At 37.5% G+C, this 17,858-nt stretch overlaps 1 protein-coding gene across 2 annotated transcripts in view; it reads left to right on the forward strand.

The window, feature by feature from the left end:
• The window catches only part of LOC140228970 (potassium voltage-gated channel subfamily KQT member 1-like), a 169,919-nt gene that overhangs the window by 65,446 nt on the left and 86,615 nt on the right, over positions 1–17,858 (forward strand). Inside the window, exon 2 of one of the 2 annotated variants that reach the window (XM_072309229.1) lies at positions 16,930–17,020. The exons of the other annotated variant lie outside the window; for it this stretch is intronic. Within the exon in view, the coding sequence (XP_072165330.1) occupies positions 16,930–17,020 (91 nt within the window). The remainder of the gene's footprint in view (positions 1–16,929; positions 17,021–17,858) is intronic. 2 annotated transcript variants of the gene reach the window in all.

Genomic DNA, 17,858 nt, shown 5'->3' on the forward strand with positions numbered 1-17,858 from the left:
TGCCAATGTTATGTTCTGGTAGCTGATTAGCATAGCCATCGTTTCCACTAAAAATATGAGCATGCTTACATTGGAAAATTTTGAGTGAATACATGATTTTTCAGCTAGATGTATCTTTTTCGCGTCGTGAAAATCCGCAGCGAGTGCACCCTCTACGAGATGTGTATGGATCAAGAGTCTCATTGGTAAACCATGTGTGTGTATGCTATTGAATGTGCGTGTATTGTCTATGCGGTTCCACTCGCATTGTTCTGCTTGAATGCTGTCCTGCGGGAAGCTGCTTTCATTTTGTCCCTAAAAAGAGGGTCAGCTTTCGTTCGTCGGTCAAGTCTTTCATCCTTTTGTTTTGGTGGACGTCACTAATCGTCCCCATGCTAGCATAGGAATTGCGCGCGGACAAAGGCCTGCCGATTTCAATAGAGTACCCCCCCCCCCCCTTAGACAAAAGAAGGATTAGTAGATTCTTCCTTCTCAAGTGGACAAAAGACACTCTTCCATGGCCCGGGACAATTACTTTAGTTTCAAATACAGGATCTGGGACTAAAGGACTCAGATTTGGGAATGAATTACTGAGGCAGAAAGAGAAATTGCTAAGATAAAACAAACTGCTAGTATCTTTGGAATCCTACCATTCTAGAAGGCAATTTTGTTATCATTTGAAAGAGGAGATGTTGCTCTAAAACTTTCTCACAGAGTCAAGGGAGCGTTCTATTGAAGAAAAAAACACAACTGACTCTTTTTTTCCGTACTACACAAAAATTTCTAATATCTTTTTTTGATGTATCAATTATTTCTGCAATATTTCAGGTTCAGATAGATATTATGGCAAACTGACTACATGACACAAAAGAACAAACATTTCATGATATATGTTGTGTAGAACTCAATACAAAACAGTCAATAGTTTCAGAGATATGGCAGTTTTAAATGTCATTGTCAGTCCAGTTTCGAAACATTCTGGCGTTAGGTAAAAACCTCTGGCACATTAGGGGTTTTGGGCCTGGCACATTAAGAGTTAAACTATTAGCCCTCTGTGATTCCTCAACAGTGCCCTGCCCCTCGACTTTGTCTCGGGGCATAGCTCGGTATGAGAAATCACCTCGATGCAAATCGCTTAACCATTCCCCTTTGAAGCAGTTGATATTTGTATAATATTTGATGAAACATAGCAAATTCAAGAGGTTCATTAATGTAAACATGTATGTGGGGGTGTTTAGAATTTCATCAGGAGATTGGTATCATGTATTTATGCTGCAATGGGTAATGAAGAACATTTGGAAAGTTGCAGCTGCAGTACACTCGATGTTGGTACATTATTTTTTTTCCATTGATCTCCCAGCATGTGCAGCAGAGACACTGGGGTAATGAAGCAGTGTTCACCAGGCATGTATAAACATGGGTGTGAAGATGGAAGCTGATCAGTCGTGACGAGGCTTGTTGTGTACAGAGCATTTCATCACCGCCATCTTCTGTCGTCCAGTGTGACATTGGTATTCTTCGGTAAGAGAGCACCACTGGCTGGTTGGCAGGTGCGTCTCGTTAAGGCTGGCCAACTGCCCTTTTTGACATTTATGAGAACAGAGTGGTCATCTTTGTGAATGACTTCAGAAGCAGCCACTTCCCCTTGTGTCCACCTCTTAAGATCATACCTCTACTCACCCAAGATTATTTTGTGTTTCTCATACTAATGATAACTCTTCAAGATTTTAAATTTTGTTAATTTGATTTCCCCCCCCCCCCGAAAAAAAGAGGTATAAAGCCCTTAGATCTGTAGTCTCAGAACCTGCTTATGTGGATATAAATCATTTAAACCGTCAAATAGCCCCAACCTTAGACATTGGTGAAAGTTTTGTAAAGTCTGTGACTGTGGAGGTAATTGTCACTGGCCTTTCTCAAAGCCTTTTCTGACAGTTCATAAGTTTGTGACTTGTGAGTTGTCTAAAGAATTCTGAAATCTGCTTAGACTTTACACATGATCAATCAAGTCTCCATAGCTAGTAGAAATCTGTCTTCAAAATTGCATCAAGGACTGTGGTGCAACAGCTCTTGTGGAGAAAAAAACAAAAAAACAAACAATTGGTGAATTAGTATGGAGATAGCCATATAACTTATTTGTTTAGACTGTGTAGTTTGTACCTCAGATCTGCAAAGCCAAAAGTGAGTGTAGATCAGTTTTTTCCTCAGACGTTTGATCTTCTCATATATTAGAAAAAGATAAGATTATAAACTTTTTTTTCATGTTAAACATTAGTGGTATCCCATCAAATGACAGAGCATCTGTCATTATCTTCACCTGCACATGACTGTAACATCATACTTTTTGCTTGATGCTCTTATCACAATGCAGTCTGCATATCTTACTAGTTGTGCATACTTGGTGAAATCTTGGGTAGATGTTGACTTTCTCATTCCTCTTTGTCATGATACAGGTTTGAATGTATGAAATCCAGGTAAAATCTTTATGTTTTGTTTTAGAATTTTATTTGGAAAATGACAGAGTGCATATTGTTCACATTTTGTAAACAAAGATATGTTGAAAACATGAACTTGATATGCTTGAACTACCCTACATTCACATACTTGGTGAGGTGAAAGAAATGTAGTTGTTAATACCTACTGGTGTTTATCAGTCAATGATTCCCGCAAATCAAACTTCTGCAGTTCTGTGCTGTGCCTTTCTATTATCATTTTATGTATGCTTCTGCCCTTAACAGTGCTGGGGGGGGGGGAATACTAAATAGGCAATTATTTCTACAAATTGATAGTGGTAAAAGGTCTGTGTTCAAGGTGAAAGTTCACTGTATGTTCTCCACCCCTGAAAAAAAATCTTGTCAGTACTTCTGCTAGAAATGTGTGCTGATTATGTAAGTAAGTGGACAAGGTAGAAGAAGGTTGACAACTATTTACATAAGCATGATAGCAGTGAAAGTTCAAGGTCAATGGTTACTAATTCTGTATGACTAGAAATGTTACATTCAAGTGGTAACTTTAACTAGGAATGTCTCATAGAAATAAAGTCAACAATTATTTGCCTAAAATGACAGGGGTCAGGGTTGAAGGTCCATGTGAAAGGTCACCAAAATTGTTAATTTAGTTAAAATGTCATTTTCTGGCCATAATTTACACTTGACATAGGTTCGATAAAAATGTCATTTGATATAGCAGAAAAACATCGGAGTTTGTTTGTTTTTTATGCAGAAAGGGTTACTTAAAGGTTGATTCTTGGTCTATGGTCAAGATCACTTTACTTCATCAAAATATTGAATTGAATTGATTTTCCACTTCCACAGTAAAAGAGGTTTACATGTGCAATAAACATGAAACACAACATTGACATACAAATAAAGATACAAATTACATTAATGATTTTAAAAAATATGACAATGACAAATGGAAAATGTATGGATTTTCAGAAAGTAATGAGGTAGCTTTATAACTTGAAGATCCTACAACAATCATAAAGTACAAGTTTTTAAAGAGCATTACAAATATATGACGAACCACAGAGACGTTACATTACACAGAAAAGGAATAAATCAGCCTGAATATGAAAATTGTATGTAATTACCTGATAGAAACTTTAATTTAAAACTTTCAACAGCACTGCATTGTTTAGAGTTCTCAGGTAATATATTCCATGATTTAGGTCTTCCTCATATGTTATTAGAATTTGTAAGAGACGATCTCCCATATTGCACACAAAAATCATTTGCACATGTTGTATCTTGATTATAAATGGACTTGTTTCATAAGCACAAATTATCAAATACTTCTGGCAGCATGTTTTTATGTTATGAGTGCATGGAACAAATTACTTAATAATCATCAAGTAAAGATATTGGCAATATATTCAATTCATAGAACAGTGACTTTTTATGACTTCTATCATATGATGACATGGAAATGATTCACACAGCTCTTTTCTATAATAGAAAGATACAATGAATGTATAAATTAAGGGCCATGTTCTTATGGCTGATATGGTGGTGTTTTGAGAAGTGTAAGCATCCTAGCTGACTGTGCACAAAGGTTGAAATACTCTTCTTCCTCATGAGTGTGTGTCATAAAACATGCTTCTCTTGATTCAAAGCCCCTAAATCACTTTTTTTAAAGTGACTGATCCCTAGAAGGAAATGGTCTTGACAAGTAACACTTTCCTGTTAATTACAGGTGTCATACAAAACCTCAATATTACCCCATACCAGATTTGTAAACCACTCTGTTTGGAGATATTGACTTTTCAACAAAAAATAGCTTCAATAGCTGCAGTTATGAGGAAAACAGCATATTGTACAAAGCCAGCTGGAAATAGTTACAGTTTTAGTTTCAGTCTATGCAATCATTTGGGCTGTGACTTCCACTAAACACATAATTTATTAAGTTTTAGCAAGAATTTGTGTTTGAGCAGTGGATAAAAAGCAGATGATTATTAAAGCAGGAGACCTGTAGGATATGATTTTCTACCAGCCCATTGCAAAAGAAGAGATATTATGTCTGAGAAGAACTTTAAATTTGTCTATGAGTGAGGAGAGTCTATAGAGTAGGATGCATAGCTGACGATACCCAGCAACAGCCACTGACTGATCTGCCAGACCTCGTCATGCTCGGTCAGTAGACTAATGGTGCACATGTTTGCACTACCAGTGCCTGGCATATGACATCAACTGTGTCTGTTGCTATGCAGTCACTGAACTGTCAGAAAAATTTAGTGACATAATGATGAATGGAAGCGGAGCTATGTTACAGAACAGAGGGAATTGAGCAAAATATGTTTGTCTAAACCTATTTTGGAAAGTATTGCAACATTGTATCATCCTGCAGTGTTAAATGTTAAGGAATCTGCATATGAACACTGAATAAAGTCATATTTTTCTTTCGATGAATTCTCTTTTGAACTAAACTGAAATAAAATTTATTTTCCACAAATGAGGTCTGAATACCATATGAAAATGACATCATTTTTTACCCTGTCCACTTTTAATTGATTTTCATGATTTACATACAACATCAGAAGTCAAAAACATGAATCAAACATCAATCAACAAACAAAAAAATACAAACAAAAACTCTACTATTCTTAAAACAAAGTACTTCTAATGGTGGGTAACATTTCTTTACTTGAACAAAATTGACACAGAATTGACTAATCTGCTCAGAGACTCCAACTCTCCCGCTTTCCACAGAGATTTCCCGCCGAAAGCCTATTTTTGCAAAATCTCCCGTTCTCCCGCTTGAGATTTGATTTCTCCTGCCCAGGCTTTGTGTCTCCCGTTGGACAGGATTTCTTACTTATTGCCATTGTATGTTGAAAAATAAGCATTAGGTAGCACGAGAGAGCATCTAGAGCCCTAGAGCTTCCAGGGCCCTTAAGTGGGCCCTGGAGCCCCTGCCGCAAGGAACTTTGCGCTTCGCGTTCGTGATGTGCGCTTCGTGCACATCAACTTGTTGGAGTCTCCCGTTTGCTAGGGGTTTCAGGTGGGAGAATCTCCAGATGAGAAGGTGCTTGGGGTTGGAGTCTCTGTCTGCTATCAAACTTGATGACATTGCTGCTTTGTTTTGTTTGTTGTTTTTTTTTGCCCTTGAGCAGACGGCACTGTGCTATTATGATTTGTGATGTAACAAGTGGGGTAATCGTGTTCTATGAGAGTCCTGTGTACATGTATGTGTTCATGCCTCGTGCCTCAAGTACATGTATTTCATGACATCCAATATTGAGGAAGATTTTTAACTGAATTTAGACATCAAGGTTGATGAAAGCAGCTCAAAAATTGTGGTGACAGTGTTAGTGATAATGATATTGACAATGATGATGATGCAGGGAAGATGAAAGAAGATGACAATGGTGCACCTGCTGGTCAGGTCATGATGGAGAAGTTAATTTTACAAGGCTCGACCACCTATTCAAATTTATGAAATCAGTCAGATCCATCTTATTTGGATAATTGATGGCTGCCAATAAGCTCATTTTTCTTCAAATTGTGTGAATTAATGAAATCAATCACCACTCATATATGACTAATGCTGCATAATTGTGCTGGGACTGGCCCATTGGTCAGGGCTCTGGCTCAACTGAATTCATGCCTATTCTGGCACTGCAGGGGCCTGCACTAAGTGCAATGCCTAGGTTGAGCTAGCTGATCCAGGCTGAGACACTGAGCTGCCACACTACTGAATTGACAAATCTGTCATGCACATTGGCGGTAAGCTGGAACCAAACATAGCAAGACATAAAATTTGGGTCATTTTTTGCATGTGTAGGGCTCTTTCAACACATTTTAAGTGGTATACAACGTAGACGATTAAATGTGAGATCATATCTTGGGAATACTGATAAGATATAGTCACTGTAAATGGAACTGCATGACATCAGAAATATGTGCGAAGGGATGCCAGCAATTCACTGTTATGATCTCCAAACTGAGCACTATCAATATCACTACTGTAAAAGTGGAAATTTTTGCGGTATTGAAATTTTTGCACATTTCGCGTGACCAGAAACTAGCGCGAAAATAAAAGCACGCAAATTGTTTTGCTTGCCAGATGTTCCCGTACTTACTGCCTTGATTCCGCGTAATTAAAAACACGTGAAACTCTGCTTACCGGGCCGAGCGCGAAAAATTAGTCGTGTGAAAATATCCACTTTTACAGTAACTTATGCCAACCAGCTCAAGGTACAAGACCTTACCCATTTCTGCAAAAACATTTCAGTAAATTACACAAAAAATAGGAATATATGAACAAATCTATTAGCAGGTTCAATCACACATCATCTGCTTAACATGCAATAATAAAATGTAAATACCTAATTTGAGAGATTGCTATTCCACTATTTTAACATCATCAGCTGGGTCTAAATCCAAGTCATATGAAGTCTGGATGATATACACACTTGCATATTATCATCGTGCGCCAAGTCTCAAGCTAGGTTCAAGATTAGACATTGCCGTAGGCCGTACTTGTAATGTCATTATTCTGTGCTTGTTATTTTTTTTTTTTTTGAGCAAGGTTTGGAGGTTCTAGCTGAGGAAGGTCTGGTAAAAAACCTATTGATAATATTCGTTGCCTTTACAAGACTTTAGAATAGAAGATTTGTGTTCTGATCAATATAAGTTTTCTGTACAAATATGTATACAATAATTTGTCTATTTTGTGATATTTCTTCATGAAGATATAATAAATGCCCCCTTACTGGAACACATGGCAAGCAAAAATATTTGTGTGCTTTTATTTTTGCACTGGCTTCTGGTTGCACGAAATGCGCCAAAATTTCAACAACTCCAAAATTTCCACTTTTACAGTAGCTCCTTCTTTAGCACATCGGGGATACCGGTAACTCTGTGCCCTTCCTCACTTTCATTGGCTGTCATAGTAATTAAAGTCAGTGTAGAAGTCTTCTATCTACCTGGTATGCAGTAGAGATTTAATTTTCTTCCTTCATTTCTGAGTTGTATTGTTATATTTATCCTCAAACTTGTCAAAGTGGGCCATTATTGAGGAGGGTTTGTTCTATTGTGGGATTCTTCTGTCAATTGACTCACCTCATCTGTAATGGAGGTGTTACTATCATGCAGTCACTCACAAACAGGACGGCTATTCAACTTTGACATTTCACGTTGGCAGTATTGATACGCAATGCCAGACTGATAGCGGCAAAATGACATATTCTGTTTATTCCCATTAGGATTCTCAGTACTTTATGGGCACAATGAGGCTTATGGTGCTGTAGCACCTAATTTGTATTGTGGTTTCAGACAGCAGACACCCATTTTTCCCATCAGTTGATTTCTTGATCTAAAAATATATTCACACAGTTAGGACTAAAGGTTGTATGACTACAGGTTTGCCAGTTTTGCTGTAATTTGTTCCCAGTCATATTTGTTCATTGGAAAATTTTGATCTGGATATAATGTGTATTCTGTCTATTCAGGACTGAATCAATCAATACATGTGGCAAGCAGTGGGTAAGTAGACCGCAAGTGAGTCAACAAAGCCAGTTTCTCAGATGTCTGTGAGGTTAATAGCCTGGGACACAAAAGATTCAGTACTAGAACGTGATGATGAATTTACTGTTGGTCAAATCATTATATAACTCAGTATCACAGCAATAAAATATGAAAAAAAAGGAATAATCAAAAAGGATTTCAGGAATAATTTCTAAATTTATTTAATAATTGATGGACTCAAATCAATTTTTTTTTTCATCCAGTTATGTTTATTGCAACTGGTTGATAATTTCCCCTCATCGTTGTAGATAAATGCTGATTATTCAGTGTTTTAGTAGTAGCCATGAATAAAATCATCTAGGTATACATACTTGGGTTGGACTCAAATCAATGTATCCACCAGACTACCAGGTTTTGTAGTCAGATTTTATATGGATGCTTTTTACCTGAAGGATTTGTAGGTACCATGATACACATGTATGTTATAGATTCAAGTACCATCCCAGTATGGCTGTTAGTTAGTCCTTAGAAGCTAAAGGTCTTTTTTTTGGGGGGGGGGGGGGGAGAGCAAATCGTCGCCGGTCACACGAACCGACGAATCCCTCAGATTTGCGTAAGAATGACAATTCGAGAAAATCGCGTTTGAAGTTAACCCATTTTTGACTTATGGTTGCTACACTTTCATGTCTATGATTTCCAATTATTTTTGTAGTACATCAGACTTCAATTCTTGCTCTAACTTGTGAAGTTTTTATCAAATTGTATTGTTCACAAATAAGCGGGAAATCGTCAGAGAGCTGCATGCATGTATTTTCGGTCTGCAAAGAACGTTGTCATTTTCCATGTGTGTCCATATGTACATGTACATTGAACGTTGTCATTGTCAACGCATGTATTACATAGTACGCGCACTGTGCGCGCGGTCAATGAACTGTTGAATTTCAAAAACTGCACGCAAGTCAATGCACACTGATTCGTCGGTTCGGTGACCGCGCGGTCACCGAACCGTCGAATCACCCGATTGTTTAACACACGCGTCTATGGGGGAAACAAATAATTTTCACAAATGGAATTATATACTTCTACAAAAGTGATAACTACGTAAAAATTACACCGAATTACACACTGAGAATTTCAGAATATGTAGTATGGAATGTCTACTATCGAAATGATTGAAAATCTCAAAATTGAAAATTTGACCCAAAATCGAGTGATTCGTCGGTTCGTGTGACCGGCGACGAAATGTTGCCCATTTTGGAAACAGAATAGCATAAAACAGAATTAAAAACTTGCTTCTTGTTTTTAGGCTGTTTCCAAAGGTAAGCAAGAGAATCCAGTTTTCACCAATCCATGAAATAGGCCTTTAACCAAAGTACATTGTGCTGCATTATCTTATGAATTATATGATATAAGAGATCATAATCTCCTGTATTTTATTCATTCCTGCTTAGCATGTGTCTACTAGTCATATATTTCCTATTTTTCGTACTTCTTTTATGCTATGAACCGTTTTATCATTTTGAATACAGTATCAACTACCAAACATATTGTTTCTTATTCACAATTCTTTCAAAGGAAATAAGCTTTCATAGGACCACTTTGCTGTGATAATCAACTCTATTTCTTCTCCATATTGATTGTTTTAGCAATTAATGCACAATACTAATTTTGCTTCCCTTGCTTCCATATTTTTCCCAAAAAGTTGAGAATTTCAGTTGCCAGCCTTAATGTGAGATTGTTTCCCTGATCTATTATTACCAGAGATGTGCATACTGCCAGTAGACGGCTGGAGAATATAGTCTATGCCTCTTTCATGTTTTTTGATGGCATCACTTGGTATGTGATGGAAACTTAATAACTCTCATAACCTTCACATCCAATTCTGCCTCTGTCCCTGTGTCATCAAGATGAAGGGCCTTGAATTCTGGCCATGTCTGACTGTCTAGCAGTAGCACAAATTCTCCTAACCCAATTTGTCCCGGCTGTGTCAGTCTTTTTTGCATTGCACTTTGTACGATTCACAGGCTGTGAGGTCTATAGAAGTAGGGCAGTTGACTGTGAAAGGAAAATTCCAGTGATGCTAGAACTGAATGAAGGCAGTTGGTGCTACACCTGATCCTAAAGGTGATTTTCTCCTGCAGAGAGAATCGATGAGAGGGAGAGAGAGATTAATGTGGTGTCTGTTTTAATCCAATGTACTTGTATTGGGTTTACCATTACAATGGGTGGATGTACTTCTTTCTGTCAATGACGCCATTCTATTGCATAGTGAGTAGCATAGGATACATTCATAACACCCATGATGTTGCATGACTTGCACATCTGTGATGCTGTGAAGTCAAGCTTTTGATTTGTTTTGATTTATAAGATGAATAAAATAACACTTATAGAATTCAGCTTCGAAGATATTTACTCATGATACTGAAGCTGTTGATGTTTTCAGTCTATAAGTCATTAAGCAGACTGGTTATATTAATAATATTCCTCTTTGACACCTAACACCTACAGCTAGTACTTTTTCTTCATTGATATTTTGCTAGATAATTGAGGAACTCATATTTGTACAAGTAAGGTGCAAGTGATAGCCTCCCTCAGTAGTTCTTGCTCTTCACTTTCTTTCTTTGAAAGACACTATAAACAATACATTATTTGTCAAATGAAGAATATCAGAATTGCAGAATGTGCCATCTCAAGAAGCATGCCTCAAGGAAAGTTCTGCTGCCGTGAAGGCATTGTCAGTTGGAGATACATGGCAGACAATTCTTGGTGGATGTAGTCACAACCATCAACCTCATGCTGATGTGGTCACAATGCGTTGTTTTCCATTCCACGTTTGGCCAGCTCCAACTTATCTCTCAGGGTAACCATCTTCTCTTCTCTCACTCACTCCCACTCTTGACTTTTAAGTAGCCCTGGCTGAATAGACAGTGGCATCACATTGTCTACTTCAAGCTTGGTTCCAGTAATTCCAAAATCAGGAGGCAAGAAACATCCTTGTAACACCTCTCATTTCTCTACTTCATTGTGTCCATGCACACAAACCATCAGTGAACATAAGGGAGTGAGATAAATCATGACTCCATTCTGACAGCTAGATGCCTCTCAGCTATTCCATTAAGATTCCAATGCATTGATTGACATGTCAAAAGGTTCCTTTCTCTGAGACTCAAGGAGGCTGAAAAGAAAAACACACCCTGACTCATCACCAGAGATTCACAGGAAAGGTTGAATATTTTAGCAGAGAGAGTCCATATCTAATGGAGAATTAGTTACACAATCATTCACCCATGATGAAATTTGCTCATCACATTATGAGGTCATATGAAATTTAGAATGATTCACATTAACAGTTCTGTTGTCTCCCTCTAAATCAGTCATTACCTTGTTAAGTATTGAAAGCAAGAACATGGAATACGACTTGAATAAGATAATATAATTTCGGAGGTATATTGTCATTATCCCAGTTTGTAAACCACTACTGAGGTGAGGTTACAAAGGTAAAGATTGTCACTATTATCTTATATCTCATTAACCCGTTGAGGACGGTTTGATTTGCTACAACACGCATTTCCCATAGACGCTTGCCCGAGTTTGATCGGGACTCGTCCTCAACGGGTTAATGAAATCCTGTTAAATCGTTGGTCTATCATTGTAGCATTAAAAAAAAAAAAAAATGCCAGTGGAGCCAAATGCGCCATACTGCCATACCTAGTATATTGCATTATACCATGAATGGTAATATAAATCAAATCTAGAACATAAGAGGTAACCATTTTGTTGCTGCTAATGAATGAAAAGAATGGCAGAGAAATGCCATGGCCTGGTTCTGTTAGGAATCTCACTTAAAAAAACACAGCTTGTGATACTTAAAGGCATAATTTACCATTTGCAGATGAAACAAAAACCCAGCATTAGTGCTTCAAAATAGTTCTAAAATGTGAGTTATGGATAGAAACAACCTTTGTAAAAATTTGAGCCAGTATAATCAATGTCAAGTATTGTTAAATGTACAAAATGTGAACAATAGTTATAATGAAAATGTTTCCAGACTTAACCATCTAAAGTTATGGTTTAATGAGAAAAAATAGTCATAACTTCTTATATTCTAGGCTTTATTGCAAAAATCTTATATGGTAGGATGTTCTGTGATACAACTGACCTACACATATGCATCAAAAGTGATATCTTGAACAGTTTTTTAAATCACTGCTCCCAAAGGTAAAGAGGATCTTTAACTATTAAGTACTGCATGACAAGGCTTTCACTGGTGTCCTTTACATTATAAGCTTTTGATTTTCAAACTTGATAAATTGCCTTTGTTACTAGTAATTGCACTCTGCACTTCAAACTATAGTATAAGAACCTTCAAACTATAGTATAAGAATTATCTGAGGAAGATATGAACAGATTACCAGAAAATGAGAGAACCACATTTTTTTTTTTAAAAATCAGCCCTCACATAACACATGGTTTCTACAATGAATTAAATCTTTAATGAAATGTGTTGGAAACCTTGTAATAATCAGCCCTGTGGGACCACTAAAATTTCCTAGGTATATCTGATATCTCTTAATATCAGGGATAAAAACAAAAAAAAAAATATAAAAGGAATTGGACTTGCAGAATTTCCTTGTTATTATCAGGGAGGGGGAACTGGCATTTCATGAAGCGTTTTGTCAGATAAATATATATATTTGATGTATTTGCTCTCGGCCAATCAAGTACAAGGATTTCAGTAGCTTTTAATAGTTCATCAGGAAAAGATATCTGACAAAAAGCTTCATGAAATACCCCCAGGTATCTCACTATATCTGAACTCGTTGTAACAAGGTTCCATTTATCATGAATCTCTGCTTTTCTCAGGGAATAGGCCGGTTTACTAATATATGCACAGATCTTTAATTTTGCACATGGCCGCAACCTCGGGCAAACAAAGGGTACGAGCCTGCAACGTCGGCTGCTGCAGCCGTCCCTGACACGTCCCCACATGTAGACTTACGTGTATGTTGTGTACATTTGTGCGATGCATCAACTTCGACTTTACCTCCTGGAATTTCGTGTGGCTCTAAATCAATTCCCAACCTTGAGGGAGAATTCTGCTGTGATCAAACGCAATTTGGACAATAGTTTCGATTTTGTTGAATTTTGGTTTCGATTTTGTCTTCAGTAGTTTCTGAAAATGGGTGGAAAACACTGCTGCTACGGAACATGCAACAGTATGACCGCCTCACTTCATATTCAATGACTTTAAGCATTATTATTGATTGTAAAATCTAAACATTTATTTCCCACGTTGACTTATTCATCACGACCCAGGTCTGGTACGTTGGTTTGTTGAGGTATGTCCAGTCCTTTTGCGTTGGCCTAACCTCACCAAGGAAAACACAAACAGGGGTCTGAAACCTCATTGAACTTCAGGCTTGAAACATTCCCATCCGTGAAAAGACGGTAGTCCTCAAATGACTTGTATCCCTTTAGCTTTTTCCGGTCATAGTCAGTCCGATTGATGATCAGGTAGTTGAACATGTCAAAGAGTCTAAAATCTGGAATACTCTCGAAGTTGGATGTAAACCCAGCGAGATTGGTAGGATTGGAGAACGAGCAGCCTACCCGAGCAAGCTTCTCCTGCAGTCATCGGCCGGTGTCCGCCCGAGAGTTGTCGGAATCGATGGGCAAATCCAAATCAGCTACGGCAGTTGCAAGTTTGATGAGTTTCTCCTTGTTGTAGCCGCTTGTGCTCACACCTCTATCCCTCAAATACTCAGTTAATTCCTTAACTGTCCAATCCTTCCATGGCTTGCTCGAACTTCGGCTAGAACTTGAAGCTGACGCCATCACAAAGCAAGATTATAGCAAACAAAAGTTGTCAATTATCCGCAGCGAGTAACGATCGTAGACAATACACACGTGAATGCAAAAACAATGTGGCATGCGCGTCTGCGCTTATTTCGCTTGCCCGACTTAGTTACAATCACTAGGGTCGCGTGGGGTGTGATGTCATTATGCATATCATTAGTAAACTGGCCTATTTGATTATGTTATTATCAGGTAAAGCTTCTATGCAAAATTTTGATATCTGAACTTAAAGGAATGTACAGTACTGGTTGAGGTGAGGATTCAGCTTGTAATGTTTTGCGAGATATTTAGAAACCATTCTATAAAATTGTTAAAGAGCATGCAATTTTAAGGGGAATCAAAAGTTTATTTGATGAAAATCGGTTTTGAAATGACTGAGATATCTAAAAACAAGGTAAAACAAAGAGATCCTAATAAAAGTTGTGGCTTGTCAATTTTATTAGGATTGCTTTTTTGGATATGTCAGCCATTTCAAGGCCAATTTTCATCAAATAAACGTTAAAGCCTTCTTGAAATTACATGCTATTTCATATTTCATAAGAGGTTTCTCATTATCTCACCAAAAAATGTTATAAACCTGAATCCTCACCTCAACCAGTACTGTACTGTCCCTTTAAATGAACACACAATCAACTTCATATTTATTTCAATCGTTATCATGGCATCACATCACTGTTCCAAAGTTACCTAAATGGAGATTTTTTTTTGAGAAATGAGAACTGACTTGAGCTCTGTTGTATTTAGAGAAGGAAAATAAACTGTTGGAATGAATGTAGAATGGATGGGGATGACGAAATCTATCAATGATACATCATTTGAGATATCACTGGTCCTCTCAAGTCAACTCAAGTCTTATGGGGAAAAGACTTTTGTTCATGCTTCACAAACACTTCAGAAGTCTCTTGTCTGTCATTGATGTCAAATAAAAACTTGAAACTCATTTGTACAAACTTTCATATATTTATTTAATTTTGATTCATCCACATGACTATGTTAGATATATTGAAAACTTTGAGCCATTACATATACCTGAAAGAATAAATCTAGGATTATATTTTGTAGTTTATGTTGTAATTTTCCTCGATATATTTTGTATTATCTTATAATTTTTTTTTTGCAAAGTGCATTCAGATTCTTTACAGATCTGTTAATATGCTGTATAGAATTTGCTATCTTTATCAGCATTAAGGTAATACAATGGAGTGGGGGCTGGTTATCACCATGATGAGATTTGGTGCAAAATTGCAATGCAAAAGGGCAATTAATTTAATGAATAGGATTCATGTTGAGCTGGCAGGGATAGGTTGGAATGTGGGGAAAGCAATTAATCTAGTTGACATGTAGATATGCACAAGATATGAAGGAGCAATGAATCAGTGAAATGAGGTTGGCGGGATGAGGTTTGGTGCATTGGCATGATGATGAATACTGTAAGGGACATATTAGAAGTGATGATATTATAATACTTGTTTTATTAAGTATGGCTCACTAGAGATTCTAGTACATGTATATATGCACACAGATTATCATCTCAAATACAAGGCAAAAATAAGTATTTAGGACATTTAGGTAATGTCAAAATGTCACTTTACAGTCCAGTGTACAAAGTAGATCTTGATGAATGCATGGGTTCACAATATCACAATGTATAGATAGTAGAAACAAGAAAGCAATCATATCACAGTCACAAATTGGATGTCACATGTCATAAAAAACATAGTCCTTGTCATAAAAATCAGACAGTCCCTTTGCTGACAATATGTCCATTTCTTACATTTGGCACTTCATGTCCTTATGTTTGATCCTTAGTAGTACATATAGTGTGAATTTAATGTATTTTACTAAATTTCGGGTTCATAGTTGAGCAAAAGGACAAATATTCATTAGCTGCTTTGCTACCTGAAATATACTGTGAGGAAGAATTTTGTTTTCTTTTCACTTTGTTTTTTCCCTCTCTCTCTCTTCCTTTCTTTGGGCCCTGCCACTGCATGTGAAATGCTCAAGAGCTGATAGAAACGTTAAGAGGGTGGTATGGTGTAATGAAGTGTGCAGTCATTGTGCAAACTCACTTCCCACAAGCTCCCCTCTTGCTTCTTGTTTCTAGTTACACCTAATGGAGCCTTCTATCCATCTTGATTAGTACCTTGATTTGATTAGAGTTATAACTCGAAATGTCACATGTTCAGCTCTTGAATGACTTCAAAATAATATTGGCGCTTTGTATGTAGTAATGCAGGATGCTGAAACCATAATGTTGTCGTTCTCGTAAGTGCACTAACACACTGCTGTGAAAGATTAATCAGTGTACTGTATGTTTTTTTGGGAAAAACAACAAAAACAAATGTTTGAGTTAAGACGGATCCCCTTTCCTTTCTAAAATCTGTAAGAACGAGCCTAGAATTGATCATCAGTGGGCAGTGTTTTGAATATTTGATGTTATATATGATGGAATATTACCTGTGTGGAATAATTTTGGTCAGACATGTCACTATAATCTCATGATGAATCTTTGTGACATGTAAACAAATTTTGTGAATGAAGTGAATGTTTTTCTAAGTGACTGATTAACCCAGCGAGGACTAGGCCTGTGTCTATGGGAAATGTGTGTTCTAAGTGACTGATTAACCCAGCGAGAACTAGGCCTGTGTATTAACCCAGCGAGGACTAGGCCTGTGTCTATGGGAAATGTGTGTTCTAAGTGACTGATTAACCCAGCGAGGACTAGGCCTGTGTCTATGGGAAATGTGTGTTCTAAGTGACTGATTAACCCAGCGAGGACTAGGCCTGTGTCTATGGGAAATGTGTGTTCTAAGTGACTGATTAACCCCATCGAGGACTAGGCCTGTGTCTATGGGAAATGTGTGTTCTAAGTGACTGATTAGCCCAGCGAGGACTAGTCCTGTGTATTAACCCAGCGAGGACTAGGCCTGTGTCTATGGGAAATGTGTGTTATAACAAAGTCAGCTTGTCGTTAATTGGTGAAGGGGAGGTCTATGGTCTTATACATGTCTTCGGGAGCATCTCTTTATACACAAAAGGTCTCTTGGAGCTTTCAAAATCAAATAAATGAACTTCATGACTGTGGTTTTATCTATGTTATCGCTTCCCTTTTCCTATCTCATTCCTCTAGGTTTATCATGGTGCTAGTGTGTCTCATCTTCAGTGTCTTATCAACCATTCAGAATTACTCTGGGACGTTTGAAGAAACTCTCTTCTACATGGTAAGTACCATAAAAGAGAGGAGGAAATCTTTCTTCACTTCACAGTTTGTAAAGTTAGCAGTGTGTCTTAAAATGACTTGGTGAGTTCCTAGTTCAGTGCCCAGAGGAATCTGCGTGTTAGACCCAAAGGTTGCCCACTACATATATGTGGCAAAGTCCTGACCCTTGTTGGTTTGTCAAATCCAACTAGGGTGCTGCTACTGCAGATTGAAGGATAACCCTAGCAAACTCTTTGAGAAGTGTAAACATTCATGGATCCAGCCTTTGGTATCTTTTGCATTATAGTTGCCAAATCATAGCTGTCAGCAGCATAGCATGCCCTGTGGCAAAAGTTCACTCAACCTAGAGTTCATACATTGCATAGTGAGGAAAGAACTGTTGACAGGAAGGAAAGTGTCCTATATGGTACTACTGTAAGTTACTAGGATGATTTAAATGTCAACCATACAGACTTATTGTAGGCCCTATGTTCGAAAAGACTAGGGCCTAGCACCTGTCATATGGGACCCCCTTCTGTTTAAGCACATTTTTTTTTTCTGTCTCTGCATTGTGAAACTCATAAAACTTGGGATGTTCCTTCTATACCACTATAACAGAAGGACCACCTGTCATTGGCTTGTTGGTTAGCTAGCCCAGTCTCCTGTACATTGCTCAGGTCAATTTGCAAGCAGTGTGATATAGCAAATGGATCCCAGCATATCATCTATACATTGATATACTTGGGCCTAAATCTTGGGTGAATTTTGGATAAATCTTAGACCCCATGCAAGAACATATCTATCAAGTAGATTGATCTGAAATGAGCTATGTAGATTGATATTGTTGCACGTCAATTCGT

Source organism: Diadema setosum, chromosome 5 (genome assembly GCF_964275005.1).
Source record: "Diadema setosum chromosome 5, eeDiaSeto1, whole genome shotgun sequence".
Lineage (NCBI taxonomy): Eukaryota > Metazoa > Echinodermata > Echinoidea > Diadematoida > Diadematidae > Diadema > Diadema setosum.